Source organism: Hemitrygon akajei, chromosome 7 (genome assembly GCF_048418815.1).
Source record: "Hemitrygon akajei chromosome 7, sHemAka1.3, whole genome shotgun sequence".
In the NCBI taxonomy this organism is placed as follows: domain Eukaryota; kingdom Metazoa; phylum Chordata; class Chondrichthyes; order Myliobatiformes; family Dasyatidae; genus Hemitrygon; species Hemitrygon akajei.
This window is the reverse complement of record NC_133130.1, coordinates 7666698-7686960: the sequence shown is the minus strand read 5'-3', so window position 1 is coordinate 7686960 and position 20263 is coordinate 7666698. Positions and strand designations below refer to the sequence as shown.

General features: G+C 42.9%; 1 protein-coding gene across 2 annotated transcripts in view; it reads right to left on the bottom strand.

Annotated features, from left to right (window-relative positions):
- LOC140729943 (uncharacterized) overlaps positions 1-18420 on the bottom strand; it is a 34103-nt gene extending 15683 nt beyond the window's left edge. For both annotated transcript variants that reach the window (XM_073050117.1, XM_073050116.1), the window contains exons 1-2: positions 18281-18420; positions 6236-6580 (exon numbers count right to left, since the gene is read on the bottom strand). In XM_073050117.1, the coding sequence (XP_072906218.1) occupies positions 6236-6580; positions 18281-18395 (460 nt within the window). In that variant the 5' untranslated portion in view covers positions 18396-18420. The remainder of the gene's footprint in view (positions 1-6235; positions 6581-18280) is intronic.
- Positions 18421-20263: the final 1843 nt, after the last annotated feature.

Here is a 20263-nt window from a genome sequence, read left to right as displayed (position 1 = left end):
GTTTCCTGAAAGGAAAATCCTGACTGACAAACCTACGGCAATTCTTTGAAGAAATTACAAGCAGGGTATACAAAGGAGCTGCAGTAGACGTGCTGTAATTGGATTTTCAAAAGGCCTTTGACAGGTGCCGCACATGAGGCTGCTTATCAAGATAAGCTAGTGGAGCAGGGTTGAAAATAAATGATGTCAAAAGTTCATGCAAAGTCACAATAGAAGGGTTGTGTGTGGTGCTAATAATCTTCTGAGGTGTGTCTATTTCAATGCAAGGAGTATTGTGGGGAACGCTGACGAGCTGAGGGTGTGGATTGACACATGGAATTATGACATTGTAGCCATTAGTGAAACTTGTCAATGGGTAGAGCTGAGAAACAGGAAAGGTATGACCACATTAATGGGGTTGTATTATAAACCACCCAATAGTCAGCGAGAATTGGAGGAGCAAATCTGCAGAGAGATAGCAGACAACTGCAGGAAACATAAAGTGATAGTAGGGGATTTTAATTTTCCACATATTGATTGGGACTTCCATACTGTTAAAGGTCTAGATGGGTTAAAGTTTGTAAAATGTGTTCAGGAAAGTTTTCTAGATCAATGTATAGAGGTACCGACTAGAGAGGATGCAATATTAGATCTCTGATTAGGAAACGAGTTAGGACAGGTGAGGGAAGTGTGTGTAGGGGAACACTTCTGGTTCCAGTGATCATAACAGCATTAGTTTCAACTTGATCATGGATAAAGATAGGTCTGGTCCTCGGGTTGAGGTTCTAAACTGGAAAAAGGCCAAATCTGAAGAAAGGAGAAAGGATTTAAAAAGCGTGGATTGGGACATGTTCTCTGGCAAGGATGTGATTGGTAAGTGGGAGGCGTTCAAAGGAGAAATTTTGAGAGTGCAGAATTTGTATGTTCCTGTCAGGATTAAAGGGAAAGTGAATAAGAATTTCCAGCGTCTGCAGATTTCCTCGTGTTTGCGTTTTTAAATTCACCACTGCAAAGCCTCTGCCAGTGATGCCTACACTGAAGAAGTTTAAATCTTCTCTTCGACGAGAGTTCAGTGAAACTCTCACTTGCTGCTCCCCATCTATAATTTCTTCAGCCCTTCAACTTTTCAATCATATTTTGGCTCAGACCCGCTATTACAGCCAGCTCTTAGCTTCACCCCACTCCCTCCTGTCTTCTCCTATCATTTCGGATTTCCCCCTCTCCCTCTTACTTTCAAATCACTTACTATCTTTTCTTTCAGTTAGTCCTGACGAAGGGTCTCTGCCCGAAATGTCGACAGTGCTTCTCCCTATAGATGCTGCCTGGCCTGCCGTGTTCCACCAGCATTACGTGTGTGTTGCAAGTATAAGGAACCTTGGTTTTCTAGGGATATTGGAACTCTGATAAAGGAGAGAGATGCATGACATGTATAGGCAACAGGGAGGAAATAAGATGCTTGAGAAGTATAAAAAGTGCAAAAAATACTTAAGAAAGAAATCAGGAGGGCTAAAAGAAGACATGAGGTTGCTTTGACAGTCAAGGTGAAGGATAATCCAAAGAGCTTCTACAGGTATGTTAAGAGCAAAAGGATAGTAGGGGATAAAATTGGTCCTCTTGAAGGTCAGAGTGCTCGGCTATGTATGGAACCAGAAGAAATGGGGGAGATTTTAATTTTTTTTTTTTTGCATCTGTATTTAATAAGGAAACTGGCGTGGAGTTAATGGAAATAAGGCAAACAGGTAGTGAGGTCATGGAACCTATACAGATTGAAGAGGAGGAGGTGCTTGCTATCTTGAGGCAAATCAGAGTAGATAAACCCCCAGGACATGACAGAGTATTCCCTCGGACCTTGAAGGAGACTAGTGTTGAAATTGCAGGGGCCCTGGCAGATGTATTTAAAAAGTTCGTATCTATGGGTGAATTGCCGGAGGATTGGAGAATAGCTCATATTGTTCCGTTGTTTAAGAAAGGCTCTAAAAGTAATCTGGGAAATTATAGGCCGGTAAATTTGACGTTGGTAGTAGGTAAGTTATTGGAAGGAGTACTAAGAGATAGGATCTACAAGTACTTGAATGGACAGGGACTTGTTAGGGAGAGTCAACATGGCTTTGTGTGCGGTAGGTCATGTTTAACAAATCTATTAGAGTTTTTCGAGGAGGTTGCCAGAAAGTGGGTGAAGGGAAGGCAGTGGATGTTGTCTACATGGACTTCAGTAAGGCCTTTGACAAGGTCTCGCATGGAAGGTTAGTTAGGAAGATTCAGTCGCTAGGTATACATGGAGAGGTAGTAAACTGGATTAGGCATTGGCTCAATGGGAGAAGCCAGAGAGTGGTAGTGGAGGATTGCTTCTCTGAGTGGAGGCCTGTGACTAGTGGTGTGCCACAGGGATCAGTGCTGGGTCCATTGTTATTTGTCATCTATATCAATGATCTGGATGATAATGTGGTAAATTGGATCAACAAATTTGCTGATGATACAAAGATTGGAGGTGTAGTGGACAATGAGAAAGGTTTTCAAAGCTTGAGAGGGATTTGGACCAGCTGGAAAAAATTGGCTGACAATGGCAGATGGAGTTTAATGCGGACAAGTGTGAGGTATTGCACTTTGGAAGGACAAACCAAGGAGGGACATACAAGGTAAATGGTAGGACACTGAGGAGTGTAGTAGAATAGAGGGATCTGGGAATACAGATACTGTTCATAATTCCCTAGAATTGGTGTCACAGGTAGATAGGATCGGAAAGAGAGCTTTTGGCACATTGGCCTTTATAAATCAAAGTACTGAGTGTAGAGTTGGAATGTTATGGTGAGGTTGTACAAGGCATTGGTGAGGCCAAATTTGGAGTATTTTGTTTTGATCACCAAATTACAGGAAGGATATCAATAAGGTTGAAAGAGTGCAGAGAAGGTTTACAAGGATGTTGCCAGGACTTAAGAAACTGAGTTAGAGAAAAAGGTTGAATAGGTTCGGACTTTATTCCCTGGAGAGTAAAAGAATGAGGCAAGATTTGATAGAGGTATATGAAATTATTGTGGGTATAGATAGAATGAATGCAAGCAGGCTTTTCCCACTGAGACTAGGGGAGAAAAAAACCAGAGGACGTGGATTAAGGGTGAAGGGGGAAAAGTTTAAAGGGAACATTGTGGGGGGGGGGGCTACTTCACACAGAGAGTGGTGGGAGTGTGGAATAAGCTGCCAGATGAAGTGGTGAATGCAGGCTCACTTTTAACGTTTAAGAAAAGCTTGGACAGGTATATGGATGAGAGGGGTTTGGAGGGATATGGTCCAGGTGCAGGTTAGTGGGACTAGTCAGAAAAATGGTTCGGGGCAGCCAAGAAGGGCAAAAAGATCTGTTTCTGTGCTGTAATATTGTATGGTTCTATGGTTCTAAGAGTCCATGGAATTACAGGGAAGTTGCTAGCGTGGGTGAAGCATTGGCTGGTTTGCAGAAAACAGAGAGTGGGAATAAATGGATCCAATTTTGGCTGGCTGCCATTTACCAGTGGAGTTCCACAGGGGTCGGTGTTGGGAGTGTTACTTTTTACAATGTATGTTAATGATCTGGACTATGGTATTAAGGGATTTTTGGCTGAGTTTGCTGATGATATGTGGAGGAGCGGTAGTTCTGAGGAAACAGAGAGTCTGCAGAGAGACTTAGATAGTCTGGGGAATGGGTAAAGAAGTGGCAAATGAAATTCAATGTTAGAAAGTGTATGGTCATGGACTTTGGTGGAAGAAATACACTGGCAGACTATTATTTAGATGGGGAGAGAATTCAAAATGCAGAGATGGAAAGGGACTTGTGAGTCCTTGTGCAAGATACCCTAAAGGTTAACCTGCAGGTTGAGTCTGTTGTGAAGAAGGTGAATGCAATGTTGGCATTCATTTCTAGAGGCATAGATTATACGAGCCGGGATGTGATGTTGAGGCTCTATAAGACACTCGAGAGACCACACTTGGAGTATTGTGTGCAGTTTTGGGCTCCTTATTTTAGAAAGGATATACTGACATTGGAGAAGGTTCGGAAAAGATTCATGAGAATGATTCCAGGAATGAGAAGATTACCATATGAGGAATATCGAGCAGCTCTTGGACTGTATTCCCTGGAATTCAGGAGAATGAGGAGGGATCTCATAGAAGCATTCTGAATGTTAAAGGGCCTGAACAGATCAGATATGGCAAAGTTATTTCCCATGGTAGTGGAGTCTAGGACAAGAGGGCACAACTTCAGGATTGAAGGACGTCCTTTCAGAACTGAGATGCAGAGAAATTACTTTAGTCAGAGGGTGGTAAATCTGTAGAATTTGTTGCCACGAGTGGCTGTGGAGGCCAAGTCATTGGGTGTATTAAAGGCAGAGATAGATAGGTTCTTGATTAGCCAGAGTAACAAAGGGTATGGGGTGAAAGTGTGAGAGTGGGTATGAATGGATGAATTGGATCAGCCCATGACTGAATGACAGTAGACTCAATGGGCCAAATAGCCTACCTCTGCTCGTAAATCTGATGGTCTTATTGCTGCCCTAAATGCCAGTTGTGTATCAGGCAGTAAGTAAATTGTGGCAAAACACAGCATAACATTGACACCAGCCTCCTACCTCCCCTATCCTCTCCAGCAACTATCTATATTTCTTGCTGCCTCAGTGATCAAAATAATAAAATTATCAAGATAATCAAAAACACCAGCTACCCTGGAAAACATCTCACTTCGCCTATTGGCAGAAGATACAACAGCCATAAAGTGTGTACAATCAGACTCAGATATGGCTTGTCTAATGCAACAGGCTGCATTGGACAAAATTATTGTTGGGCTGATAATATGGAGATGACATGGAAATTGGTGGAGTTGTGGAATGTGAGGGAGATTGTCAAAGGAGATTTGATCAGTTGGAAATATGGGCAGAGAAATGACAGATAGAGTTTAATCCAGACAAGTGAGAGCTGTTACACTTGGGGAGGATACATTTACAAGGACAATATAGAGATAGTTCTTAGCAGGTCACGTAAGAACATTGTTGTTAAGAAGGCGTATGGTGTGATGGTCTCAGTTAACCATAGGATTGAGTTCAAGCGGTAATGTTGAAGCTATATAAGACCTTAGTTAGACCCCACTTGGAGTATTCAGATCTGGTTACCTCATGACAGGGAGGACGTGGATACTGTAGAGAGAGTGCAGCAGAGATTAATAAGGATGTTGCCTGGATTGGAGAGCATGCCTTAAGAGAATAAGTTGAGTGAACTTGGCCTTTTCTCCTTGGAGCAACAGAGGGCGAGAAGTAATCTGATAGATGTGTATAAGATGATGAGAGGCATTGATCACGTAGATAGTCAGAGGCTTTTTTCCCTGGGCTGAAATGGCTAATACAAGGGGGCAAAGTGTTAAGATGTTTGGCAGTAGGTACAAGGGGGATGTCAGAGGTAGGTTTATCACACAGAGAGTGGTGGAAGGTTGGCATGAACTAACAGTGAAGTGGTGGAGTTGGAAACAATACAGTCTTTTGAAAGACTCTTAGATAGGTACATGGAGCTTAGAAAAATAGATGGCTATGCAGTAAGGAAATCTTAGGCAGTTTCCAGAGTAGGTTACATGGTTGGTACTACATTGTGGGCTGAAGGGCCTGTAATGTGCTGTAGTTTTCTATGTTCTATGTTCTAATCTAAGCCTAATCAAGGGACAACTTACAATGATCAATTAACCTACCAACCAGTATATCTTTGGATTGTGGGAGGAAACCAGAATACCCAGAGGAAATCTACACAATCATTGAAATAATGTACAAACTTCTTTCAACAGCAGTGGGAATTGAACCCACGCCGCTGGTACTGTAAGGCATTGAACACTACTGTCACGCCTCAAACTCATTGGGGAAAAGGGGTAGGACACCCAGAAGGTTAAGTTTGTGTGAGATCGGCAGGTGGGTAATGGGAATGGAACTGGGTAACGGGTCTGGGTGGAGTGAGAGACGGTAGGAGTATGACAAGCAGACAGGAAAGGGGTGGGGTTGGGTTATCAGAAATTGGAAATTTCCATGTCCATATAATTGGGCTGTAATATCCAGTCAGGATCCCAGAGTGAAAAGCAATATTCCACAAAATTGTTGTCAGATATGTTCACGAAAACAAAAGATTTAATATCTTCATTTAGAAATAATCACATCATAGTTTAAAGAAATGAATTTACAAAATTGTTGTCCTGGCCCATACATGCTCAATACCTCCAGTACTAGAAATCAGTTTGCATTGTGTGAACTGAACTTACTAATGACAGTGAGCCGGGTTCCGTTCCCACTGATGACTCCCCACACTCTGCAGTAATAGTCGGCAGAGTCATTGGCCTCGACCTTTGTGACCATCAGGATGAAACTGCTGCTGGAGGAGTCCCTGGAAGGCTGGAACCTCTCAGTGAAACCTGGTCTCCTTCGTATGCTCTCTCCTGCCTCGTGCGTTAAGACCCACTCCATGTCCTGCCCAGGTCGTCTCCGATACCAGTGGACATCAGTGTCTCCCAGTCTGGCGTTCTTCATGGTGCACCATAACCGTGCCGATTGCCCCTTGGTGATGTTCTCCTGGCTTGGGGACTGGATAAGGACTGGAGGATTGGCATCTTTAAAGGGAAAATATCAATTACTTTAAAAATCTTTCTGCGTAACTACGTCTAAAAGAGTAAACAGATTGAAATACTAAATTTGTAGAATTGTTTTAGCCGCACTGTATGATGCACTTTGCTGAGAGTTATTAATTGTACAGAAATGGCTCTTATCGTATTTAAAAGCATTAGTGTTGTGTTTATTGTCCTCTGCACAAGTACATATCAGGACAGTTGCAATGAAACGCTTGCAGTTCAGGCACAGAGCATTGGACAGGCAGCAGTCATGAGAAAAGCACCAATTATACACAAATTTTACAAGAACATAGTTGGATCAAAAATAAAACACAGCTGGTTTTAGTGCACAGTGATCAAAGTGACCATTGTCTTGTTAAACTGTCGTGAGTTGGGTTGTGCCGCTTGGTTCAGGAACACAATGGCTGAAGGGAAATAGCTGTTCTTGAACGTGGTGGTGTGAGTCTTCAGGCTTCTGTACCTCCTGCCCGATGGTAACAGTGAGGAAGTAGATTGGGAACAGCTGACAGAAGGGAAAACAACATTTGATGGGAGAGGCATTTTAAAAGTGAGATGCTGGGACTTGAGGGTCAACATCTTCCTGTTGAAGGAAGACTGGTGGGAATTGATAGAAGCTCAATACTGGCTTCAATTAGCTGTCTGGTCGTATCATTGTGTGGTACGGATGCTGCAAGGCATCGGACCGCAAGACACTACAGATCTGCCAAGGAACATCCGTATCTCCCTCCTCCCCATTTGTGACATTTACCGGGAGTGTTGCAGACCAAGGGCTGAAACATTGTTGAGGATCCCCATCACCCATCTGCAATTAGCAATTGGACTCACAATAATATTTTCTGAGGTTTTTGAAAAGTTTGGCAAAGAACGTATCAGATTTCATTCCAGTACCAAGAAAAGACATTGAAGTATTCAACGCATAACCATATAACCATATAACAATTACAGCATGGAAACAGGCCATCTTGGCCCTTCTAGACCGTGCCGAATGCTTCCTCTCACCTAATCCCACTGACCTGCACTCAGCCCATAACCCTCCATTCCCTTCCTGTCCATATACCTATCCAATTTTACTGTAAATGACAATATCGAATCTGCCTCTACCACTTCTAATGGAAGTTCGTTCCACACAGCTATGACTCTCTCAGTAAAGAAGGTCCCCCTCATGTTACCCCTAAACTAGAGAGCCTTTGAGGAAAGAGAAGCAGAATAAAGGGTGTAAAGGTAGTAAGGTAGAAGGGCTAAAGTGTGTGTACTTCAATGCAAGAAGCATCAGGAACAAAGGTGATGAACTGAGAGCTTGGATACATACATGGAATTATGATGTAGTGGTCATTACGGAGATTTGGCTGGCACCAGGGCAGGAATGGATTCTCAATATTCCTGGATATCAGTGCTTTAAAAGGGATAGAGAGGGGGAAAAAGGGGAGGAGGGGTGGCATTACTAGTCAGGGATACTATTAACAGCTACAGAAAGGGTGGGTAATGTAGCAGGATCCTCTTTTGAGTCAGTATGGGTGGAAGTCAGGAACAGGAATGGAGCAGTTACTCTACTGGGGGTATTCTATAGGCCCCCTGGTAGCAGCAGAGATACCGAGGAGCAGATTGGGAGGCAGATTTTGGAAAGGTGCAAAAATAACAGGGTTGTTATCATGGGTGACTTTAACTTCCCTAATATTGATCGACACCTGATTAGTTCCAAGGGTTTAGATGGGGCAGAGTTTGTTAAGTGTGTCCAGGATGGATTCCTGTCACAGTATGTTGACAGGCCAACTAGGGGGAATGCCATACTAGAACTAGTATTAGGTAACAAACCGGGTCAGGTCACAGATCTCTCAGTGGGTGAGCATCTGGGGGACAGTGATCACCGCTCCCTGACCTTTAGCATTATCATGGAAAAGGATAGAATCAGAGAGGACAGGAAAATTTTTTAATTGGGGAAGGGCAAATTATGAGGTTATAAGGCTAGAACTTGCGGGTGTGAATTGGGATGATGTTTTTGCAGGGAAATGTACTATGGACATGTGGTCAATTTTTAGGGATATCTTGCAGGATGTTAGGGATAAATTTGTCCCGGTGAGGAAGATAAAGAATGGTAGGGTGAAGGAACCATGGGTGACAAGTGAAGTGGAAAATCTAGTCAGGTGGAAGAAGGCAGCATACACGAGGTTTAGGAAGGAAAGATCAGATGGGTCTATTGAGGAATATAGGGTAGCAAGAAAGGAGCTTAAGAAGGGGCTGAGAAGAGCAAGAAGGGGGCATGAGAAGGCCTTGGCGAGTAGGGTAAAGGAAAACGCCAAGGCATTCTTCAATTATGTGAAGAACAAAAGGATGACAGGAGTGAAGGTAGGACCGATTAGAGATAAAAGTGGGAAGATGTGCCTGAAGGCTGTGGAAGTGAGCGAGGTTCTCAATGAATACTTCTCTTCTGTATTCACCACTGAGAGGGAACTTGATGATGGTGAGGACAATATGAGAGAGGTTGATGTTCTGGAGCATGTTAATATTAAGGGTGAGGAGGTGTTGGTGTTGTTAAAATACATTAGGACGGATAAGTTGCCGGGGCCTGACAGAATATTCCCCAGGCTGCTCCACGAGGCAAGGGAAGAGATTGCTGAACCTCTGGCTAGGATTTTTATGTCCTCGTTGTCCACGGGAATGGTACCGGAGGATTGGAGGGAGGCGAATGTTGTTCCCTTGTTCAAAAGAGGTTGTAGGGACAGTCCAGGTAATTATAGACCAGTGAGCCTTACATCTGTGGTGGGAAAGCTGTTGGAAAAGATTCTTAGAGATAGGATCTATGGGCATTTAGAGAATCATGGTCTGATCAGGGACAGTCAGCGTGGCTTTGTGAAGGGCAGATTGTGCCTAACAAGCCTGATAGAGTTCTTTGAGGAGGGGACCAGGCATATAGATGAGGGTAGTGCAGTGGATGTGATCTACATGGATTTTAGTAAGGCATTTGACAAGGTTCCACATGCTATGCTTATTCAGAAAGTCAGAAGGCATGGGATCCAGGGAAGTTTGGCCAGGTGGATTCAGAATTGGCTTGCCTGTAGAAGGCAGAAGGTCATGCTGGAGGGAGTACATTCAGATTGGAGGGTTATGACTAGTGGTGTCCCACAAGGATCTGTTCTGGGACCTCTACTTTTTGTGATTTTTATTAACGACTTGGTTGTGGGGGTAGAAGGGTGGGTTGGCAAGTTTGCAGATGACACAAAGGTTGGTGGTGTTGTAGATAGTGTAGAGAATTGTCGAAGATTGCAGAGAAACATTGATAGGATGAAGAAGTGGGCTGAGAAATTGCAGATGGTGTTCAACCCGGAGAAGTGTGAGGTGGTACACTTTGGAAGGACAAACTCCAAGGCAGAGTACAAAGAGGCAAGATACTTGGTAGTGTGGAGGAGCAGAGGGATCTGGGGGTACATGTCCACAGATCCCTGAAAGTTGCATCACAGGTAGATAGGGTAGTTAAGAAAGCTTATAGGGTGTTCGCTTTCGTAAGTCGAGGGATAGAGTTTAAGAGTCGCGATGTCATGATGCAGCTGTATAAAACTCTAGTTAGGCCTTTTATGAGTGATGAACAGACCTGATGCAAACTGGGTTGCAGAGTTAACCATTTCCTCCACCCCCCCTTGAGAACTACGAACTATTGCTATGCTGTTAATGAGAGAGATAGATGAAGCACAGAGGCAGGAACATTTGCTACTGATAAGAGGGAGAGAGAGAGACTTGATTTATTGTATTTTGACTCTTCCTAGATTATTTACCTTTCACTACAAGGACTTTACTTAACTTGTTAACATTCCTCAGGGGACAGCAGGAGTGGCCTGATTTGATGGGCACAGTCATTCAGAGTTGATGGATAGCTGAGACCCCGTTAGTAGGGATAAAAGACAGGTCTGGGGAGACAACCCTCAGACACACCAGTGGACACTGACTGAGTGTTTGTGAACCCACAAGAAAGGTGGGAGCTTCGGAGACCGAACCAGGAGATCGGTCAATAAAGCTCTCAGTGTGACGGCAGGGCTGGTGGGGACTTGTGTGTGTGTCCACTCATGCCAGAGTGACGAGTCCACCACAGAAGAACAGTCTAGCTGAAGAACAGAGGGGTCATAGTGAATGACCACAATGACACAACGGATTAAGAAAGCAACAGAAGGTTTGCCTGCTGCAGCTGCCTAATCTCTTGCTCTCTCTATCTCTCTCTCTCCAACGATTACAACACAACAACCATAACTACCTCAGCACGCATGAACTGAACTGAACTTTATACTTTTCTATGACAATTCATTTACCCCTAGACGTCGATAGAGCTTGTTTATTATTGCTTATTATTATTCCTACACTTTTAGGTTTATTACAGCTAACTTGTTTTATATGTATATTAGCATTTTTGATACTGTATTGTGTAGTTTACTAATAAACATCTTTAGTTTTGGTACCACCAGACTCCAACAGATACTTCTATCTCTGCTGGTCTGACACCCAGTTACGGGGTACGTAACAAATTGGGGGCTCATCTGGGATTTGATTACCAAATTAGGGGGCCAGTGAATCGGGATAGAAGTCCGTTATCTGATCTGGTTGTGCGGATAACCAGATGGGAAACCAGCAGAGATGGAGATTGACAAATTTTTAAAAGACTCGACTTCGGGGGCATTGGAGGATGCCAGGAAGGCGGAATTGGTGAGTGTTGCAAAACAATTAAATCTCTCGGCGGTGAAATCGACAATGAGAAAGTTGGATATACAGAGAACAATAGCTGTGCATTATGTATCCGAGGGTTTGTTCCCATCAGATGTATTGGACCTGTTCCCTGAGAGGAAACCAGCTGAGGGTAAGGTTCAGTTACAGATAGAAAAATTAAGGTTGGCTGAGAAGGAGAAAAGGGAGCATGAACTCCGGATAAGGCAGCTGGAGGCAGAAAGAGAGAGAGAGGTGGCTGCAAGGCAGAGAGAGGAGGCTGAAAGGGAGAAGGAAGAAGCTGAAAGGCAGAGAGCAGAAGCTGATAAGCAGAGGGAGTAAAGGGAGAAAGAGAGGCAGCATGAGCTGGAAATGGAGAAGTTAAAGGCATCACAGGGAAGAGACCAGGCTGCAGACCCAAATGAGGGATTCAAGATTGGTCAGGAGATTGTTGGTACCTCCATTCGAGGAGATGGATGTTGATAAGTACTTCCTCCATTTTGAGAAAGTGGCTGTGAATCAGAACTGGCCTAAGGGGAAATGGGTTGTTCTGGTGCAAAGCGTACTTAGGGGGAAGGCTCAGCAAGCGTATTCGGCATTGGATATGGATGAGTCTAAGGATTATGATGAAGTAAAAAGGGCTGTACTGAGGAGTTACGAGTTGGTGCCAGAGGCATACCGGCAGAAGTTCCGGAATTTGAGAAAGCCGTGGAACCACACGTATTTAGAGTCTGCCTGTGAGATGCAAATGTATTGCGAGCGTTGGTGCGCCTCAAAAGGGGTCATTGGAGATTATGATAAACTGTTACAGTTAATGCTGATTGAGCAGTTCAAAGGTTGTATCCCTGAGAGTATGAAGACGTACTTGGATGAGAAGGAGACAGAGACTCTGTCTGTGACTGCCAAGTTAGCAGACAAGTATGCCTTAACCCACAAGTCAAAGTTTCCCCCAAATAAGAGCTATCAGAGAGGCAGTAGGGACGGTAGAGAAAGCCCACCGTCTAAGGCAGAGAATAAGCCAGGAACTAGCGGAACAGTAAGGAGGAGGAAAAGCAGGCTGGCAGGAAGGTTCCTAGCTTTACGTGTTATAATTGTGGGAAAGCTGGTCATATCACATCTAAGTGCATGGCTCCAAAGAAAGAGACAGGAAAAGGGAAAACAGCAACTCCAACTGGTTGCATTGAGCCGGTCAACAGATCGGTGAGGAAGGCGAAGTTAGATAGAGCACAAGAGGGGCGTGAGAAGTTTATCTCAGAAGGGACAGTATCTGTGAAGGAAGGAGAAACCCCAGTTCCAGTGCGGATCTGGAGAGATACTGGGGATGTGGATTCAGCAGTGAAATTAACAAGCAAGCCTATAAGTGCTGAGGACCTGCCCCTAGATTCCAAGATTTATCCCGCCTGCGCAATCACTCGCAGGATGTCTAAAAAGGCGGCTGAGACAGGAACCAGTTTAAATGAGTCCAGCATAGATTTAGCAGAGACGTTTTTACCAGCCCTGTACCAAGAGGGGTTAAGGGATGGTAAAACGGAGAATAGTGGAGTTAAGGAAAGTAAGGGAGACGAAGCAGATTTAGTGTTGTCAAAGAATGGAATTTTGAACCTGGCTCTTAAGATACCCCTAGGTGGACCTTTTGGAGTGAGGAAGGAGGTTATGGAGGCACAGAGTAAAGATGAAAAAAAGAGGTGGCAGTTAGAAGGTCCAGGGTTGGCCACGGATGATCTATTTGGTTTTACAGAGCTGTTTGCAGGTGAAGAATTTAAGTGTGTTTCCGATGATGTGAGAGCAGTCCTGGATGAAAAGGACTCCCTTGAGGGAGTCTGCTGGGTTAGCAGACGAGGTTGTTTTAACCCTCAAGGTTGAGTTTACACCAAAGGGGAGTTGCCCAGAGAGTAACTGGGAGGATCAGGGGAACTTGGAATTTGAAAAGGGGACAGGTATTGAAAGTCTAGAAGAGGCAGATGTCCCGTTTGCTTGTGTTCAGGATGTGAAGGATGTGGATGCACAGGGTACTGAACCTTGTGTTGAAACTCAGAAAGGGTCTGAGGGATCTGATTTGGTTAAAAAGGAATGCAGTCCTTTTGGGTCAGATGGACTTGGTTCAGTGAAGAAAGGGTTAACCTTGGTACCGGTAGAAAGTGAGAATTCTCAGTCACTTGTGTTAAAAGTTAGTGATGAGATGAAAGTTGGTGACAGGAATATTATTGAAGGAAAAGGGAAAAGTATTGTTCCTAAACTTTTGAATAAAGTAAATTTAAAGTCAGGTTTGGTTTCAGAACTGTTCATTTAAGTGAAGGAACTGTTAACTGAACAATGGCTTGTTAGCAAGGTGCCTGCGAATCAATTAAAGTTTGTTTTGAAATTTAAGGATAAACAACTTGGTGATGTTGTTCAAGGATGTGATTTGGAGAGGCAGAACTTGAAGTGTTGTTTTAACCAAGAGGGATCACCTGCAGATGTTAAACTGGAAACTAACAGAATTAGAGATCCTGAAGATAAAATTAATAACCTGCTTAAAATTAATGAGTGATGTGGAAGTTCTTCAAATGGGCTTAGTTTGGAAAACATTGATGATACGGTAGCACATGTGAAATGAGTCTGTGAAGGCCTATTCCACACTGGTGTGCAAGCTAACCACGTGAGAGTTAAGTGGAAAAGGGGCAAGGGTTGACCAAATGCCACTTTGAATAACAGGATCTGGTTTTGCGGGAATTTGACTTTTTTTTTAGACAAAACTTGTGAATAATAAAGACAACATCATGGAAGATTGACTGAATGTTAAGTTTAAAAGTGAAATAGAGATTAGTATTTGCACAAACTTCTGTAATATACTACATTATAATCACACATGTATTGGTTCACATTTTGTAATATACACCTAAACTAAGAGCATAATCCATTGGTATTTTTGGCCAACATGAAGAATAAAAATAGGCGGTTATTAAGTTGGAGTCTGTTGTTACAGGAATTCGAAATTAAAATACAACATGTAAAGAGGAGTGATAATGTGATAGCTGATTGTTTATCCAGATGTTAATTTGAAAGTGTATCTGTATTATTCTTGTAGTTAAGACCACTTCTGTATTTTGTTAAACTCTGTAATTCCGTAATGTGCATTATTAGTTAATTTTCACCCTGGTGAAAATTCCCAGAAGGATGGGGGTGTTATGAGTGATGAACAGACCTGATGGAAAGTGGGGTGCAGAGTTAACCATTTCCCCCCCCCCCCCGAGAACTATGAACTATTGCTGTTGCTATGCTGCTAATGAGAGAGATAGATGAAGCACAGAGGCAGGTACATCTGCTACAGATAAGAGGGAGAGAGAGAGAGACTATTGATTTATTGTATTTTGACTCTTCCTAGATTATTTACCTTTCACTCCAAGGACTTTACTTTCCTCATTAACATTCCTCAGGAGACAGCAGGAGTGGCCTGATTTGATGGACACAGTCATTCAGAGTTGATGGATAGTTAGTATGGATAAAAGACAGGTCTGGGGAGACAACCCTCAGACACACCAGTGGACACTGACTGAGTGTTTGTGAACCCACAAGAAAGGTGGGAGCTTCGGAGACCAAACCAGGAGATCGGACAATAAAGCTCAGTGTTAAAGCAGGGCCGGTGGGGACTTGTGTGTGTGTCCACTCATGCCAGAGTGATGAGTCCACCACAGAAGAACGGTCTAGCTGAAGAACAGAGGGGTCATAGTGAATGACCACAATGACACAACGGATTAAGAAAGCAACAGAAGGTTTGCCTGCTGCAGCTGCCTAATCTCTCGCTCTCTCTCTCTCCCCAACGATTACAACACAACAACCATAACTATCTCAGCACGCATGAACTGAACTGAACTTTATACTTTTCCATGACAATTTATTTACCCCTAGACATCCATAGAGCTTGTTTATTATTGCTTATTATTATTCCTACACTTTGAGGTTTATTACAGCTAACTTGTTTTATATGTATATTTGCATTTTTGATACTGTATTGTGTAGTTTACTAATAAACATCTTTAGTTTTGGTACCACCAGACTCCAACGGATATTTCTATCTCTGCTGGTCTGAGGTCCCAGTTATGGGGTACATAACAGGCCACACTTGGAGTACTGTGTCCAGTTCTGGTCACCTCAGAAGAGGAAGGATGTGGAAGCATTGGAAAGGGTACAGAGGAGATTTACCAGGATGCTGCCTGGTTTAGAGAGTATGGATTATGATCAGAGATTAAGGGAGCTAGGGCTTTACTCTTTGGAGAGAAGGAGGATGAGAGGAGACATGATCGAGGTGTACAAGATATTAAGAGGAATAGACAGAGTGGACAGCCAGCGCCTCTTCCCCAGGGCACCACTGCTCAGTACAAGAGGACATGGCTTTAAGGAAAGGGGAGGGAAGTTCAAGGGGGATATTAGAGGAAGGTTTTTCACTCAGAGAGTGATTGGTGCATGGAATGCACTGCCCGAGTCAGTGGTGGAGGCAGATACACTAGTGAAGTTTAAGAGACTACTAGAGAGGTATGTGGAGGAATTTAAGGTGGGGGGTTATATGGGAGACAGGGTTTGAGGGTCAGCACAACTGTGGGCCGAAGGGCCTATAATGTGCTGTACTATTCTATGTTCTATGTTCTAAACATTTGCCCCCTAACTCTCAACTCATGTCCTCTTCTTTGAATCTCCCCTACTCTCCCTATCCACGTCAACTCTATCTATCCCCCTCATAATTTTAAATACCTCTATCAAGTCCCCCCAACCTTCTATGCTCCAAAGAATAAAGACCTAACCTGTTCAACCTTTCTCTGTAACTTGGGTGCTGAAACCCAGATAACATGCTAGTAAATCTTCTCTGTACTCTCTCTATTTTGTTGACATCTTTCCTAAAATTCGGTGACCAGAACTATACACAATACTCCAAATTTGGCCTCACCAATGCCTTGTACAATTTTAACATTAATCCCATGTCCTATACTCAATGCTCTGATTTATAAAGCCCAGCATACCAAAAGCTTTCTTCACCACCCTATCCACATGAGATTCCACCTTCAGGCAACTATGCACCATTATTCCTAGATCACTCTGTTCTACTGCATTATTCAATTCCCTACCATTGACCATGTATGTCCTATTTTGATTAGTCCTACCAAAATGTAGCACCTCACACTTATCAGCATTAAACTTCATCTGCCATCTTTCAGCCCACTCTTCTAACTGGCCTAAATCTCTCTGCAAGCTTTGAAAACCTACTTCATTATCCACAACGCCACCTATCTTAGTATCATCTGCATACTTACTAATCCAATTTACCACCTCATCATCCAGATCATTAATGTGTATGACAAACAACATTGGACGCAGTACAGATCCCTGGGGCACACCACTAGTCATCAGCCTCCAATCTAACAAACAGTTATCCACCACTACTCTCTTGCATCTCCCATCCAGCCACTGTTGAATCCATTTTACAACTTCAAGATTAATAGTTAATGATTGAACCTTCCTAACTAACCTTCCGTGTGGAACCTTCTCAAAGGCCTTACTGAAGTCCATATAGAAAACATTGACTGCTTTATCCTCGTCAACTTTCCTAGTAACCGCTTCAAAAAATTCAATAAGATTTGTCAAACGTGAACTTCTATGCACAAATCCATGTTAATTGTTCCTAATCAGACCCTATCTATCCAGATAATTATATATACCATCTGTAAGAATACTTTCCATTAATTTACCTACCACTGACATCAGATTTACAGGCCTATAAATGCTAGGTTTACTCTTAGAACCCTTTTTAAACAAGGGAACCACATGAGCAATATGCCAATCCTCCGGCACCATCCCCGTCTCTAATGACATTTGAAATATTTCTGTCAGAGCCCCTGCTATTTCTTCACGAACTTCCCTCAAGGTCCTAGGTAAATCCTGTCAGGATCCGGAAACTTATCCCCTTTTATATTCCTTAAAAGCGCCAGTACTTCCTCTTCTTTAATCATCATAGTTTCTACAACTACCATACTTGTTTCCCTTACCTTACACAATTCAATATCCTTCTCCTTAGTGAATACTGAAGAAAAGAAATTGTTCAAAATCTCCCCCATCTCTTTTGGCTCCACACATAGCTGACCACTCTGATTCTCTAAGGGATCAATTTCATCCCTCACTATCCTTTTGCTATTAATATAACTGTAGAAAACCTTTCGATTTATTTTCACCTTACTTGCCGAAGCAACCTCATATCTTCTTTTAGCTTTTTTAATTTCTTTCTTAAGAATCTTTTTACATTCTTTATATTCCTCGAGCACCTCATTTACTCCATGCTGCCTATATTTATTGTAGATATCCCTCTTTTTCCGAACTAAGTTTCCAATATCCCTTGAAAACCATGGCTCTCTCAAACTTTCAACCTTTCCTTTCAACCTAACAGGAACATATGGATTCTGTACCCTCAGAATTTCACCTTTAAATGACCTCCATTTCTCTATTACATCCTTCCCATAAAACAAATTGTTCCAATCCACTCCTATTAAGACCTTTTGCATCTCCTCAAAGTTAACCTTTCTCTAATCAAAAATCTCTACCCATTGTAAGTAAGTGTTCTCTTACTTTGAATTTAACGGCCAGTCTATTTCTTTTACACATATCATTTTATCCTCTTCTCCTGTCCATTTGTTCTGACTGTTTTTCCGATTGGTAACATCGTCCAGTTCTGACAACTCACACCCACAGGGAGAGCTCTCAGTAAATTGGCTTATTATTGTCACACATACTGAGGTACAGAGAAAAACCTGTTCATCCACAAAATGATTTGCCAAGATTTTCTATATTATTCCAGAGTACCTGTCCTTTCCCACTTTTCCATTTCCCAACTGTTACCAGTTTACACTCCAGGGGAAACCATCCGACTCTCTGTTCTACTGGGGACATTACAGAACCCCCTGAGTCTGACAGTCATCGTGTGAAGGTTGGATACTGAGATGCTGTTATTGTCAGTGTAAACTGACATTGACTTACCAGTTACATTGAGCTGCGTTCCTCCTCCGTAGATGTAATTCCACACACTGCAGTTGTACACTGCAGTGTCACTAATAGATGTGTTGCTGATGGTCAGAATGTAACTGTTATTCATGACATCCCTGTAAGACTGAAAACGATCAGAGATACCCCCGGACCTGCTCACAGAGTCATTCACAAAGTGACTCAATGCCCACTCGATCTTGTTCCCAGGCCGCTGGTAGTACCAGTGGACGTCGGTGACATTCACACTGGCATTATACAAAGCACAGTGGAGCTGGACAGTTACACCCTCTGGCACCTTGCTGACTGGTGGATACTGCACAAGGACGGGATCATCTGCAGGATCTGTGTGTTGGATATGGATACATTAATGTATATTTATGGAGATCAATTCAAGGCAGTATATTTCCTCAGCATTTAACAATTTCTAAAATTTAAATAAATGTTAGCCACAAGAATAATTTTCACCTCTTTACTAAAGTCAGTGACCTGACCAAGTTGGTGCAGTCGTTCATTGTTATTATTCTATTCTTTAGTTTCAGGGTTGTATATAATGACATATTTGTAATTTAATAATAAATTTACTTTGACATTGAACTTTGAAAAGATGTTAGATTAAAGCAAGGTTAAATAAGTAGTTTTTTGAACTGGCATTTAAATGTGTCAATCGAGTCTGCATCCCTTATAGTTTTAGGTATTGAATTCCACAGTTTAGGAGCTTTTGAGGGAGATGGCATCTCAGAAAGGAGACAGCCATTATAAAGCACCCCCATCGCGCAGGACATGCCCTCTTCTCATTGTTACTGTGAGGAAGGAGGTACAGAAATTTGCAGGCACACACTCAATGATTCAGGAACAGTTTCTTCCCCTCTGTCATACAATTCCAAAATGGATGTTGAACCCGTGACCTCTCCCTCACTTTTTGTTTTGCACTATTTTTATTTTAACTATTTGATGTGGATTTACTGTAATTGATATTGTCATTTATTGCATTGTACTGCTGCCGCTAAATTAACAAATTTCAGTACATACGCCTGTGATAGTAAACCTGATTCCGATTGAAGAAACAGAGAAACATAGAAAGCCTACCGCACAATACAGGCCCTTTGGCCCACAAAGGGGTGCTGAACATGTCCTTACTATAGAAATTACCTAGGGTTACCCATAGCCCTCTATTTTTCTAAGCTCCATGTACCTATCCAGGAGTCTCTCAAAAGACCCTATCATATCCACCTTTGCCAACATCGCCGGCAGCCCATACCACGTACTCACCACTCTCTGAGTAAAAAACTTACCCCTGACATCTCCTCTGTACCTACTTCCAAGCACCTTAAAACTGCACCCTCTCATATTGGCCCTGGGAAAAAGCCTCTTACTACCTACACGATCAATCCCTCTCATCATCTTATACACCTCTATCAGGTCACTCCAAGGAGAAAAGGCTGAGTTCACTCAACATGTTCTCATAAGGCATGCTCCCCAATACAGGCAATCCAATCCAGGTAAATCTCCTCTGCACCCTTTCTATGGTTTCCACATCCTTCCTGTAGTGAGGCAACCAGAACTGAGCACGGTACTCCAAGTGGGGTCTGACCAGGGTCCTATATAGCTGCAACATTACCTCTCGGTTCTTAAACTCACTCCCACGAAAGAGGAAGGCCAATGCACCGTATGCATCCTTAACCATAGGGTCAACCTGCAGAGCAGCTTTCAGAGCACAGAACGCCGGTCTCGCACACATACTTCCTGTCTGTATTCTACACAGGCAACCTACCTCACCTCGACCCGTTATCGCTGAAGCTCCGTTCTGCCAATGCCTTCCTACTCTGATTCCCTCATCTCTGTTACCCGCATTATAAAGCTGTCTCCTTTAAACTCTTCTCGCTGTTCCAATTGGCTGACGTCCACACGCTACAGTCGTACCTCAGTCAAACCACTGAAGAAATAACTGTCTCGTTTTAAACTCTTCTGGCTGTTCTA